At 44.0% G+C, this 14,657-nt stretch overlaps 1 protein-coding gene across 1 annotated transcript in view; it reads right to left on the bottom strand.

The window, feature by feature from the left end:
• The window catches only part of HK3 (hexokinase 3), a 176,252-nt gene that overhangs the window by 77,637 nt on the left and 83,958 nt on the right, over positions 1-14,657 (bottom strand). Inside the window, 1 exon segment of the mRNA XM_040406681.1 lies at positions 6,374-6,536. Coding sequence (XP_040262615.1) covers positions 6,374-6,536 — 163 coding nt within the window.

The raw sequence follows: 14,657 nt of genomic DNA, 5'->3' as shown, positions 1-14,657 counted from the left end.
GCCGGTGAATGAAGTGACCATAGAAAGGAGATTAGATGGACGGTGGCGGATGTGTGTCCAAGTGGGCGACTTGATGCGCAATGTGTCTATTGACCTCTATAAATTATTTTACAACTAGCGAACTACATGAGTTGATAATCAATAGTCACTTGCCACAAGCCGGATAGCGAGTGGTTATATACTGATGTCAGAGTTCGCGGTGCAGATAGATGGGAAGGGTTTGTCCCATTGTAATTGCACATATAATGATTTTGATAGTTGGGGACTCGGTGGAAGAGATGGGATCGCCTCTGGTTGGGGGTCGATTTCATTTTTTCCACCCCGTCCGCCCTTTATACGCTGAGGTTGTAGATTTGTTGTAGCATGCAAGGTTGCGCACTGTCACTATAGGCATCTCCGCGATTGTCCGCTATGAGATTTTTCAGATCTCCTTGAACACTGAACACGCCTTCTGGTGCGGCGAGGTGTTTACGCCGGGTCACATGACCTGGCCCTTCTCCCTCCTATGCTGTTGTCCCTGTGATGCGCTCCATTGGATGACGTTGTGGTCCATGGAGTAGGCACATAGGGGCGCGGCAGTGTGGGGGGCGGGACCAGTGACGTCTGACCCGGAGCGTGAACACGCCCTCTGATGTAGCGTGACGTATTTCTGTGTCACATGACCTGGCCCTCCTCCCCTCGTTGCTGTTGGTCCTGCGATGCGCTCCATTGGATGACGCTGCGGTCCATGGAGTTGGCACGTAGGAGCGCGGCGACGTAGGGGGCGGGACCAGTGACGTCTGACCCGGAGCATGCGCGCTGCAGACTGAGGGACGCCAACGCCGGTCTGTTCTATGGGTCCATGAATGGTGAGCTCCAACAGGTTGATTTTAAGTTTAGATATGATGCAGCTGCATCACAAATAAAAGATTTTAACTCTTTATGCACGGAGCACTTATGCACTTTATGTACATCTTGGGGTTATGTATGCAGGGGACATAAACTCTTTTTTAAAATGGATGTACGTACATATATTGATTGAAATGCACATATCTACTGTAAGCAAGGATGATCACTATTTTGTATCTTTTATACCTTTGTATGACTTTTTTATAAATGTTTACTATGCACAAAAGTCACGTGATGATGGAGTTGGAGATCATGTGACTTGATTGATGACATGTGTAATCACTGATTGTAATTATTTTGTATTGGATTGTGGGTATATATACCTGGTTGTATACACTGTTATGTAGCTTGATAAAGGCCTCATTGAGCAGGCCGAAACGTTGCCGGATTAAAGTCTATTGGGGTCTTCACCCTGTCACCTTAAAGCTGGAAGTGCTGCCTCATCATTTTGTTAAGTATATATATACTGTATATATATATATACCATGAGGCAGAGGCTAGCATTTACTACTCCAGTATTACAAAGAAGCCCACTGGAGTTAGATATCTGTAAAGAATAAATCAAGGCAACTGGACTTACTGTAGATTTCTTGAAAACGTTTCACTCGTTCTTCCAACGAGCTTTCTCAATTCTGAGTGACTGTACAGTCGTGGCCAGAAGTTTTGAGAATGACACAAATATTAGTTTTCACAAAGTTTGCTGCTAAACTGCTTTTAGATCTTTGTTTCAGTTGTTTCTGTGATGTAGTGAAATATAATTACACGCACTTCATACGTTTCAAAGGCTTTTATCGACAATTACATGACATTTATGCAAAGAGTCAGTATTTGCAGTGTTGGCCCTTCTTTTTCAGGACCTCTGCAATTCAACTGGGCATGCTCTCAATCAACTTCTGGGCCAATTCCTGACTGATAGCAACCCATTCTTTCATAATCACTTCTTGGAGTTTGTCAGAATTAGTGGGTTTTTGTTTGTCCACCCGCCTCTTGAGGATTGACCACAAGTTCTTAATAGAATTAAGATCTGGGGAGTTTCCAGGCCATGGACCCAAAATGTCAACGTTTTGGTCCCCGAGCCACTTAGTTATCACTTTTGCCTTATGGCACGGTGCTCCATCGTGCTGGAAAATGCATTGTTCTTCACCAAACTGTTGTTGGATTGTTGGAAGAAGTTGCTGTTGGAGGGTGTTTTGGTACCATTCTTTATTCATGGCTGTGTTTTTGGGCAAAATTGTGAGTGAGCCCACTCCCTTGGATGAGAAGCAACCCCACACATGAATGGTCTCAGGATGCTTTACTGTTGGCATGACACAGGACTGATGGTAGCGCTCACCTTTTCTTCTCCGGACAAGCCTTTTTCCAGATGCCCCAAACAATCGGAAAGAGGCTTCATCGGAGAATATGACTTTGCCCCAGTCCTCAGCAGTCCATTCACCATACTTTCTGCAGAAGATCAATCTGTCCCTGATGTTTTTTTGGAGAGAAGTGGCTTTGCTGCCCTTCTTGACACCAGGCCATCTTCCAAAAGTCTTCGCTTCACTGTGCGTGCAGATGCGCTCACACCTGCCTGCTGCCATTCCTGAGCAAGCTCTGCACTGGTGGCACTCCGATCCCGCAGCTGAATCCTGGCGCTTGCTGGACTTTCTTGGACGCCCTGAAGCCTTCTTAACAAGATTTGAACATCTTTCCTTGTACTTCTTGATGATCCTATAAATTGTTGATTGAGGTGCAATCTTAGTAGCCACAATATCCTTGCCTGTGAAGCCATTTTTATGCAACGCAATGATGGCTGCACGCGTTTCTTTGCAGGTCACCATGGTTAACAATGGAAGAACAATGATTTCAAGCATCACCCTCCTTTTAACATGTCAAGTCTGCCATTTTAACCCAATCAGCCTGACATAATGATCTCCAGCCTTGTACTCGTCAACATTCTCACCTGAGTTAACAAGACGATTACTGAAATGATCTCAGCAGGTCCTTTAATGACAGCAATGAAATGCAGTGGAAAGGTTTTTCCTCACTCTTCATAACATTCTGGAGTATATGCAAATTGCTATTATAAAAACTTAAGCAGCAACTTTTCCAATTTCCAATATTTATGTAATTCTCAAAACTTTTGGCCACGACTGTACAAGAATTCTCTGGGAATAAATATGTAACTGAATCAACATCTGGTAATTATACCCAGCATGGGGTCAGAGGTGTTGATTCCATTATCCTAATTGGAGTCAGTAGGTGATAATGACCTCCCATGCTGGGTATAATGACCTCTGACCCCATGCAGGGTATAATTACCAGATGTTGATTCATTTACATATTTATTCCCAGAGAATTCTTGTACAGTCACTCAGAATTGAGAAAGCTTGTTGGAAGAACGAGTGAAACGTTTTCAAGAAATCTACAGTAAGTCCAGTTGCCTTGATTTATTCTTTACAGATATCTAACTCCAGTGGGCTTCTTAGTAACACTGGAGTAGTAAATGCTAGCCTCTGCCTCATGGTATATATATATATATTTTTTTTTATTATTCTTATTTTAATTTTTTTTTGCCGTTTGGCTTTCAGGGGTTGTCCCATGAAAAATATTCGAAATTTTTCAAAAAAGCATGTGGATCTGAATATTTTTGCAACTGATTGAAATTTTAAATTTGTTACAGCTGCTGAGTTGGTCAATGAAATCAATCTGTATAGCTCCACCTGCTGTTTAATCTCCTCCTAATTTCTCTGTCCACCTAAGTGTGGTGGACACACATGTTCAGTTCTAGCTGCAGAAAAAGGACTTGCCCACTGAGCTGCCAGCTTGGAATAAATCTAGCAGAGTAAGGCTACTTTCACACTTGCAGCAGTGTGATCCAGGGGGCAGTTCCGTCGTCGGAACTGCCCGCTGGATCCGCCGATCTGCCGCTGACTGAAAGCATTTGTGAGACGGATCCGGGTGCGGATCCGTCTCACAAATGCATTGCAAGGACGGATCCGTCTCTCCGCTTGTCATGCGGACCGACGGACCCGTCTTGTACATTTTTACCGATCTGCGCATGCGCATGCCGGAACGACGGATCCGGCATTCCGGTATTCTGAATGCTAATTCATTCCTATGGGAAAAAATGCCGGATCCGGCGTTCAGGCAAGTCTTCAGTTTTTTTCGCCGGAGAGAAAACCGTAGCATGCTGCGGTTTTCTCTTTTGCCTGATCAGTCAAAACGACTGAACTGAAGACATCCTGATGCAAACTGAACGGATTACTCTCCATTCAGAATGCATGGGGATAAAACTGATCAGTTCTTTTCCGGTATAGAGCCCCTGTGACGGAACTCTATGCCGGAAAAGAACAACGCAAATGTGAAAGTAGCCTTACTGGACCAATGAATATGGAGACCTCTGGATCTGTTCTAGCTTTGTTAGAAAGAAACTGTCACATACTATATGATGCCTGATTTTCATTTTTTACATTAACATTCACAGGGATAACTCCTTTAATCATGCATGTGTATGATGGAGTTTGTCAGAATAGCTAACCACCTAGGGAGAGTTTGTTTATCAGTAGGGATGAACGAACCTGTGGAAGTTTGGGTTCGACTGAACTTCAGGTCAAAGTTCGAGACCCGAACTTGACCCCGAACCCCATTGAAGTTAATGGGGACCCGAACTTCATTTTATTATTTTCCGTTATAACATGGTTATAGTGAAAAATAATAGCATTCTTAAGACAGAAGGCAAAAGAATATGGGCATTTAGGGGTAAAAAAACAAAAAAACTCACTTCATCCACTTGATTGTGCTACCGCAGTGTCTTCTATCTTCTTTCAGCACGTGGTGAGCGCCGTGACGTCATCGCAGGTCCTTTGGCAGGTCCTGCTGCATGAAGATAGAAGGACCTGCAATTACTTCACCATGCTCACCACATGGTGAGCGAGGTGACATCATTGCAGGTCCTGCTGAAAGAAGATAGAAGGACCTGCGATGAAGGCAGCACGATCAAGTGGATGAGGTGAGTTGTTTTTTTTTTACTGCTAAATGGCCATATTGTTTTGCATTCTGTCTTAAGAATGTTATTATTTTCCGCTATAACCATGTTATAACAGAAAATAAATAATAAAATCACCCGAACACTGATCCCAGACTTCGGTGATAAAGTTCGGGTTCACTCATCCCTAGTTATCAGCTATTAAAATTGCATAGACATCGATGGGGGGGGGCCTAAAGCGCCTTGGACAGCATGAACTCTAAATACAGCCCTGAATGTAATGTGTTTTTGTTGCATTAACGCGTTAAGCCAGCCAAAATAACGGTGGCAATCATTTTTTATTTAGCATAGTTGGAAATAATCCCAGGAAGGGAGATGAATCTGGGATCGGTTCCAACAATTTCTGAAATAAACATGTGACCATGGACTACAACTAGAATGCTAGCATGCTTAAAGTGTTATTTACTCAGCAAGGGGAAATACACCAGTACCTCCCATCATTCTAAATTGGTTAACTCTATTAAACTAATTAACGCTCCAAAAGTTGAATAGCTTTGCACATCAAAAGCTATATTAAAGGGGTTGTCTCACCTCAAACATTGGTGGCATATCACTGCCACCAATGTCAACTAGGTGCAGGTCCCTCCTCTGACAACCACACCTATCTCGGAGTGTCAAAGGGAAGGACAGTGAACTGCACATGTGCAGCCACCCTCTATTAATTTCCCGAAAATGGCCAAGCGGAATACTTGGTTATTTTCAGAAGTCCCATAAAAATAAATGGAATTGATGATCTAGCGCACAAGCGCTGCCACCTCTCAATTCACTTCTATGGAGCTGCTGGAAATAGCCGCTGCAGCACACAGCTATTTTCAGCATTCTCATAGAAATGAATGAAGGGCAACCTTGTATCACAAGCTCCACACGACTGTGCCATGTGGTCGTATCCTTACTCTTATATTTAATGTATTGGACTAACAGGAGAACTGCCCTTTCTAGCTGAAGGTACAACAGAACTGAATATGTTTTTCATCTTGTAAAAGTACCTTTTGACCCACAACCAGGGGCGTAGCTAAAAGCTCTTGGGCCCTGGTGCAAGAGTTCAGCTTGGGCCCCGCTTCGCTTTCCTCAGTGCTTAGTGGTCAGGAACAGGGAATCACATAGCCTCCCTGCTATCTGAGGAAAACATTGAAATGCATCCCCCCCATCATTGGCAAAATCTTGATCTAACCCCTTCTCTCCAGCCAGAGGTGTAACTTGACCTGCATGTACTTCCTATAATACCAGAGTCTTCTTATGCAACACAAGGGTCTTTGGCCCCTTCAGGATCCTGGGCCCGGTAGAGACTGCTACCTCTGCATCCCCTATAGCTACGCCCCTGACCATAAGAAGTAAAGTTGAAACAAGGGCCCATTCCTTGTATGTGAATCTAGGTCTAAAACTTGGAATCCACAGCAATTTATATCCAAGTATAAATTTATATAAAACCCTATAAAAACTAAAAACAAAGAAGCAACAAACCAGTGCCAAGTGGAGTTGAGCGGACATATGTTGGGAGCATTTTCAAGGTTGATGGATGGTCTGGTTTTGCCTTTAGTCCTCTTTCCATGTTGACTGCCATCAGATCCCTCACAGCTTCCAGCTGCTTCTGGGTCAGCAATAAAGGCTGCAGACATTTCTGAACCTGTTCAAAAGAAAAATGTGTTATAAGATCTGTAAACTGGCCTAACTCATGAAGGGTGCTTGGCAATAAAAGGAGTTGCCTAGCATAGGTGACTGACATTGTCCTACATTGTGATAAGTTCTGATTACCAATCATAGTATTGGAAAATTTTCTAATCATTTGTACAATTCATTTATACATAAAACAACACTGTACAGTTGTTTAAGTAAATTATAACTTCGATTAAAAATACCACATTACTATCACTATGTACACGCCACATTGATAGCCCCTGGTCCCACCTCCCCAAATATCTTATGGGTGGTATGAACCAACACAGGGTTTTCCCTTCCACTGGTGCAATACATGCAATAAATGTCAGTAAGACCTCATGCACATGATCATATTTTTTTTACCATATCAATTCTATGGGGCCACACACACACACCTGTTTTTGTAAATTATAGAATGTGATCTATTCTGGTCCACATTACAGACAAGAATACTCATTTATAATGATGGAAATGAGGAAAATTAGGAGTGCATATGAAAGGTATCTGTATTCAGATTTGGCATTTTGTGGGGCCCCAAGCAACGTTTTGTCTGGGGACCCCTGTCACAACACTAAGTTCCACCCCCTTTGACCCATTAAGCCCCATTGTTATTAGTATAGTAACCACTTCTGCTGCTGCTCTGCAGCTAGAAAGGGTCCCACCGATAAACTGGCTGCATAAGTGATATGTTCATCCCTGGCTAAGTGGCTAGTTGAATTTTTTTAGCTGATCATTCGGGCCAGCTGGGGGCACCTTCATCTCAGGGGCCCCAAGCATTTGGTGGTAAAGACTGCCACTGTCTGTATTTTGCAGACAGTCGTGCGCATGATGCCTACACAAGATGGTGGGACATTGTACAATTAGGGTTGGCGCCATTAGAATTTTTTTGCAGTAGAGCCCTTTTCCTGTTTAACGCCCTGTCTAGTGGAAATACATCGCCACAATGCATAAAAATTCTAAGAATCTGTATTACAGTATAACTCATACAGTTTAGTATATCCCAGCTTCAGAAAAATATCTACTACTTAGATGGCACTGGTTCCATGGGGCTGAGTTTTTTTTTTCTTCACACCAGTATGCACAAAGTGTTTTTCATTAGCGAAACCCATAATAAAAATATGTCCCAAAAAGTCTAAAGTGCCCCTGCAGTCTCGTAAGAACTATCCAAAAATCACTACTGCAGACACAGACACAGTTACATGAATTATATATTTTCCTTCATCTTCAGTTGCTGCTTGAAAAGCCAAACTATGGGCCATTGGATAAACGTGTGCCTCTAGATATCTCCCTAAATAAGAAGCTTATGGGTCAAACACAATTAAAATACTACAACATTTATTTATATAGCGCTGATAGTACCTACAATACAGTACTCATGCTTATGCACCAGAGAATTTAATTCAAATGCAAACTTTTTTTACTTAATTACGTGAGAATGTTTTAATTTTGCCCTAATACAGTTATTTAAACCTTATATTCCTTATTCTTATTATGTATTGAATTTTCAAGGATATTTTAACTAAATAAACCTGACTCCAGTAGGAAATATAGAGGTTGCCTGATTTAGAGCGCCACTTTTATATATCTTATTACAGAATTCTGGGTATAAAGAGTGGACCTCATCTATTTTCAAGAGCAGAGAGTGGTTATGAAAAGCTTCTCCTGTTCTGGAGGAGCCAATAAGTCTATATGTATTACAAAAACTGCCCATGGATTTTATTTGGACTCTGTGTAATCCTTAATGTCTCCTGTGGTGGTTCAGTGTCCTGAAACACACTGCTTAATGTTGTGATTGTGTTTCATGTAAGGCTACGTTCACACCTGCGTTTAGGTCGGATCCGTCTGGTATGTGCCCAGACGGATCCGCACCTATAATGCAAACGCTTAGATCTGTTCAGAACGGATCCGTTTGCATTACCATAAACAAAAAAAAAATGCAAACGGATCCGTTTTGACTTTACATTGAAAGTCAATGGGGGACGGATCTGTTTGAAAATTGAGCCATACTGTGTCAACTTCAAACGGATCCGTCCCCATTGACTTACATTATAAGTCTGGACGGATCCGTTTGCCTCCGCACGGCCAGGCGGACACCTGAACGCTGCAAGCTGCGTTCAGGTGTCCGCCTGCTGAGCGGAGCGGAGGACAAACGGAGCCAGACTGATGCATTCTGAGCGGATCCGCATCCTTTCAGAATGCATTAGGGCTGGACGGATCCATTCGGGGCCGCTTGTGAGCCCCTTCAAACGGAACTCACGAGCGGAGCCCCGAACGCTAGTGTGAAAGTAGCCTAAATGTGTTCTCATAAAGTTGCATAAGGAGGGGGGGGGGTTCTAACAAGCCTCCCAGGGCTAACTCTGCCCCTCACTCAGTGCACAGTGCAGGAAGAAGAAGGTCAGTGTGTGATGTCTGAGGACAAGCTGAACCTCAGCAGCCATTGTGGAGAGTTATCCAAACTCCATACTTAGTTTCATGCACCAGCCCATAGAAGTGAAAAGATCACAGTATCTCCAGGCAACCCAGAGAGGGAATGAAGATATTGACAAAGAAAGGTAACTGTCATGTATCTGGCTCCAGACTCCTTTGCATCAGGTGGAGAGATCTCAAGCTATCAGCTACCCACCATACTTAAAGACAAAAGGATCATTTGTCTGAATATAGTATTTCTATAAAAGGAAACTGAAGTATAGGATTATACAGTACAATAAGAACAGCATTAACCTCCAATTTGGAGCCTAGAGAGAAAGACTGATAGTCATCAAGGACTATTTCCCCATGCAACTTCTGAGAACTAATGGGAATCATTATAAAAGCTGCTCTGATGTAAATGACTTTTTATACATTGATAACCTGTGGATCAGCTTCAGTAAAATACCAGGAGTTTATTTAAAATTCTAGTCTCTTTATTCCATTTCATCTTAACTACTAATCTTAACATTTGCACCTAATGGTGCTGGCGTCACAAACCAGGGGCCCAGCCACAAGCACCCTAAACATCACCACCATCAAGGGCACCTCAACCAACATCTGGCTGGTGGTCCCTGCAACAGAGAGTGTCCCGGAAGATCTCGTGCTGTCTTCCCATCCACTGCACTGCTGGCCCCAAGGGACAACTAAACCGTGAGTACTACTATCCTCTGCACCTTATCACTAGTACGCTCACGCCCGCATCATCCTTAGGGAGCCCTGGCACGCTGCAGTAGCGCTGCAGATTAATTTAATTGCTGCTGTAAAGGTTTCCTCACATGTAACGGTCACGTCCACACACACACAGGGGGAAGCATAGTGACCACTGCGCTCCACCCTCACCCCTGGCCCTGCCTACTTGCCTCACGAGTCCTCATGACAGGGGACAACTGGACGACAGTCCCTTACTTAGGATATGTGCAGGGAAGACAGACAAGACAAAATACGGAACGTGAACGGACCGGGTCAGAACCAAGAGAGCTACGCAGTACAAAAGGTTAAGGTTAAGCAAAGAATGGTCAGGAGAAGCTGGGGTCAAATACCAGGAGAGTAGAGAAGTACCAGAGGAGTCCGCAAAGAGTAGTCAGGTGGGAGCTGAGGTCACAATACCAGGAGGGATGCGCAGTACAGGAGGAGCAGGCAAAGGATCGTCAGGGAACAGGATCAGGTGAGTATTCAGTAGTCCAACAAATAGCCAGGAACCTGTGGCCAGCAGGCTGCCTGTATTTATAGTGGGGTCTGAGGGTCATGTGACGTGGCCAGTGTCACATGACCAACAGACAGACAAGTCGAGCACTGAGTGATCAGCTCGGCGCTCAAGGCAGACCTAGGAGCAGGGAGCCTCCCAGCTAGCAAAGCCGCCCTGGGAACGAGGCCAAACACAGATCCTCGCTCCCGAAGCTAAGCAGCAGGTCTGCGGCTGATGGGAGACCGAGTGCGCCTTTGGCGCCCCGTGACATCACAGTTCTTTACTGGAAGTCCCAAGAGGCAAGATATTTTGTGATCAATTTATTCTAAAGGAATCCTTCTAGCAAAGAAACTGATTATCCAATGCTGTCATACATTTTGGTCATGGCAACTTGCGAGTGGCTTTGCAACCCCAATCACCCTGTTCTACCCCTCTCAGGAGGGGCAGGTGTTGACTTATGCTACTTCCTGACTAGGGAGAGGAGAGACTAGAATGAGTTCTAACAAGCCTCCCAGGGATAACTCTGCCCCTCACTCAGTGCACAGTGCAGGAAGAAGAAGGTCAGTGTGTGATGTCTGAGGACAAGCTGAACCTCAGCAGCCATTGTGGAGAGTTATCCAAACTCCATACTTAGTTTCATGTACCAGCCCATAGAAGGGAAAAGATTACAGTATCTCCAGGCAATCCAGAGAGGGAATAAAGATATTGACAAAGGAAGGTAACTGTCATGTATCTGACTACAGACTCCTTTGCATCAGGTGGAGAGATCTCAAGCTATCAGCTACCCACAATACTTAAAGACAAAAGGATCATTTGTCTGAATATAGTATTCCTATAAAAGGAAACTGAAGTATAGGATTATACAGTACAATAAGAACAGCATTAACCTCCAATTTGGAGCCTAGAGAGAAAGACTGATAGTCATCAAGGACTATTTCCCCATGCAACTTAGGAGAACTAATGGGAATCATTATAAAAGCTGCTCTGATGTAAATGACTTTTTATACATTGATAACAATGCTGGCGTCACAAACCAGGGGCCCAGTCACAAGCACCCTAAACATCACCACCATCAAGGGCACCTCAACCAACATCTGGCTGGTGTTCCCTGCAACAGAGAGTGCCCCGGAAGATCTCGTGCTGTCTTCCCATTCACTGCACTGCCGGCCCCAAGGGACAACTAAACAGTGAGTATTACTATCCTCGGCACCTTATCACTAGTACGCTCACGCCCGCATCATCCTTAGGAAGCCCTGGCACGCTGCAGTGGCGCTGCAGATGAATTTAATTGCTGCTGTAAAGGTTTCCTCACAGTTCTTTACTGGAAGTCTCAAGAGGCAAGATATCTTGTGATCAATTTATTCTATAGGAATCCTTCTAGCAAAAAAACTGATTATCCAATGCTGTCATACATTTTGGTCATGGCAACTTGCGAGTGGCTTTGCAACCCCAATCACCCTGTTCTACCCCTCTCAGGAGGGGCAGGTGTGGACTTATGCTACTTCCTGACTAGGGAGAGGAGAGACTAGAATGAGTGTGGGAGGAGGCAAGTCCATGTGTTCCCTTTCCTTAGGCCTCAGGATCCAGAGACTAACTGATCTTGGTGAAAGTTACTTCTGCTATAGCAAGAAGGAGAGAAAGAAGGAAGAGCTTAGAATCTGCATGGCAAAGTATAAAATTCAGCAGGGTAACCTGTGAAAACAGCTAACCAGACTTTGCTGCTTGTGAGGGATTACAGTTAAGACACCGGTCACACTTAACCACATCCAGGCCAGAAGTGCCTCTAAAGACCTGTATCCCGAAGTGGACACTACAGTTATAATTGCTGGATTACAGTCACTACTAGCCAGAGATTCTAGTGAGACAAACTTTAGCAAGATTACATACTAAGAGTGCCATTATTTGCCACTTTGGATACCTCGCTATCTGGTCCATATTGATACTGGATGTACTACAACTCCAATATTAGAGTAAAGATAGATGTTTATTCTGTTTAATCTGGCCTGGTTACTGACTCTTGCACTATACACTGGCCACTTCACTCTACACACCCTGCCTTACACTTATCCAGACACCTAACATCATGGGAACTCCAGCTACCATCAGGCAGGAGCCCCAGAACCAGAATATGCCCTGAGGGAAAAAAGGGTGCTCCCTACTTGCACTGCACTGGCCCTAGGGAGCAACGGTAAGAGAGCAGTCACCATGATAGACTATGTGATAAACGAAACCACTACCACTCCCATCCTATGCCCTGGCTCCTCAAGGGCTTGCTGCAGTTGCACAACGGGTCTTGCCGCCAAGATCACTATGTAGCTCCAGCCTTAAACAAGGCCTCATATAGTTATGTCAATGAAAAAATAAAACAAAAGGTTATGGCTGTTTAAATGCACAGAGGCAAAAACAAAAATGAAGTGCCTCACTACGGCTCAAACAGGACTGGTTATTAAGGGGTTACATGGAACAGACTGGCCAGTACTGAATTATATCTAGGATAAATAAAAGAGTCGCAGCTCTGTCTCATTTGCCAAGAAATTCAGAAGGCATATTGACACAAAATCTTAACTCACGGTATTATTCCGAGAATCTGGCAGCTTTCCATCGCACACTGTCAATTGGCAACAATAGCTGAGTATTGAACACTGATTATCAAAACCTACCAAAGGGAGAAAGCAATCTGGCTCACTGAACCACAAAGAAGGCCTTCAGTTTTCTTTCACTTGCTCAAGCAATTAAAATTAAAATAAAATGGTGAGCTCATTATTACAGAATGTGCAGTGCTTAGCCTGCTGCCTGTTTTCGATTCACTAGTGTTCTTAAAATTTTTAGGCTAAATACTGTATTTTAAATCCGATAATGTCATAGCAAGTCATACAGCTCAGTAAACAATATATGTCCTTTTACCAAAAATTAGATACTTAATTTGCCCACTAGGTGGCATAATTAATTTGCTGATAAGTAATTTTATCTCAGAAGTAAATGAGTAACAAATGATCTTTTATCTGATCAAGTATACTTCAAAAACCTTGAAAGCAAATGGGAAATTGCCTGTCCTAATTAGTACCATACCAACCAATAATTGGTTCACTACTGCTATGGTGCTAATTGGAAATGATCATTTGAAATCCTTTGAAACAATAAAGCCTGAAAACTGATCCGGCTACAGTAAACCCTAACGCCCGGTGTCCAGGAAGCTAGGCTATGGCAGGTCCCTAGGTTCACACCTCTGGCATTTAACTTCGGTACCGGAGTTACTGTATCCCGCATAGCCAGATACCGTTGCCTACTCCGTATCACCATTGACTAATGGGATTGGATGGGAATCCAGCGGTTTTCCAGCATAAACTGCTGCTTTTGGCCAGACAAATACCACTGCCGAAAGCTGGAATTTATAATGGAAAGCTGCCAGATCCCTTTCCAATCCCATCATAGTCAATAGGGATCCGGTGATGTGTGGTGGTATCTGGCTATGCCAGATACGGTAACTCTGGTAGTCCATTCCTCTGCCAGAACACACTATTGGAGTTAAATGTTAGAGATGTGAACCTAACAAATGTGCTCACTTAGAAATTTCGGGCGTACACAATGGATAAATTCTGCCAAACTTTGGCAAGATCAGTCACCTATCTAACTGATCTGAACTGTCCACCAATGGCAGATGTCAGGGAAAAGAAGGATCAGCATGTTGGATTTCAACATGTCCAATCCTTTGTTTCACTGAGACATAGGTTGCTGCCAGTAATGTCTGGCAGCAGCATATTTCCTATTAAAAAAAACATGCATATTCTGCTGAGCTGTGAGCGCATGGAGTCAGCAGGAGTAGGTGCCAACCAGTGACTGGCATCTGCCTAGATGGCATGTGACCACTGCCCAGAAGTGAACAGAAACTTGCAGGGACTGGACCACAGACAGCTTAAGTGAGTATGTATTATTCTATTTTATTATATTATACATTCCCAGCATTTCGCCAATAAAATATTTCGACTGGACACTCCCTTTAAAGGGGTATTCCATCTTAGACAATGGGGCATATCGCTAGGATATGCCCCCATTGTCTGATAGGTATGGGTCCCACCGCTGGGACCCGCACCTATATCGAGAACGGAGCGGGGAGCGCTGTTGCTGGAGGACCCCAGATTTCCACCACCAAGCTCTAATCCCCGCCTCTCCCATAGAAGTGAATGGGAGAGTGCCGCGCATGCTCCCATTCATTTCTATGGGGCAGACGGCAATAGTCGCGCCAGCGCTCGGCAGCCCCATAGAAATGAATGGAGGGCGGCTGCGCATGTGCAGTGCGCTCTCCTTTACTTTCAGGTTGGGACCCGCACCTAGCGATATGCCCCCATTGTCTGAGATGAGAAAATCCCTTTAAGTCTATGGCCACCTTAACAGATAGTGTCTATGTAGGATAAGATAAACCCTGTAGATTACATT

Source organism: Bufo bufo, chromosome 1, assembly GCF_905171765.1.
Source record: "Bufo bufo chromosome 1, aBufBuf1.1, whole genome shotgun sequence".
Taxonomy (NCBI): Eukaryota; Metazoa; Chordata; class Amphibia; order Anura; family Bufonidae; genus Bufo; species Bufo bufo.
Note: the sequence above shows the minus strand (reverse complement) of the source record. Positions and strands in the feature narration are given on the sequence as shown.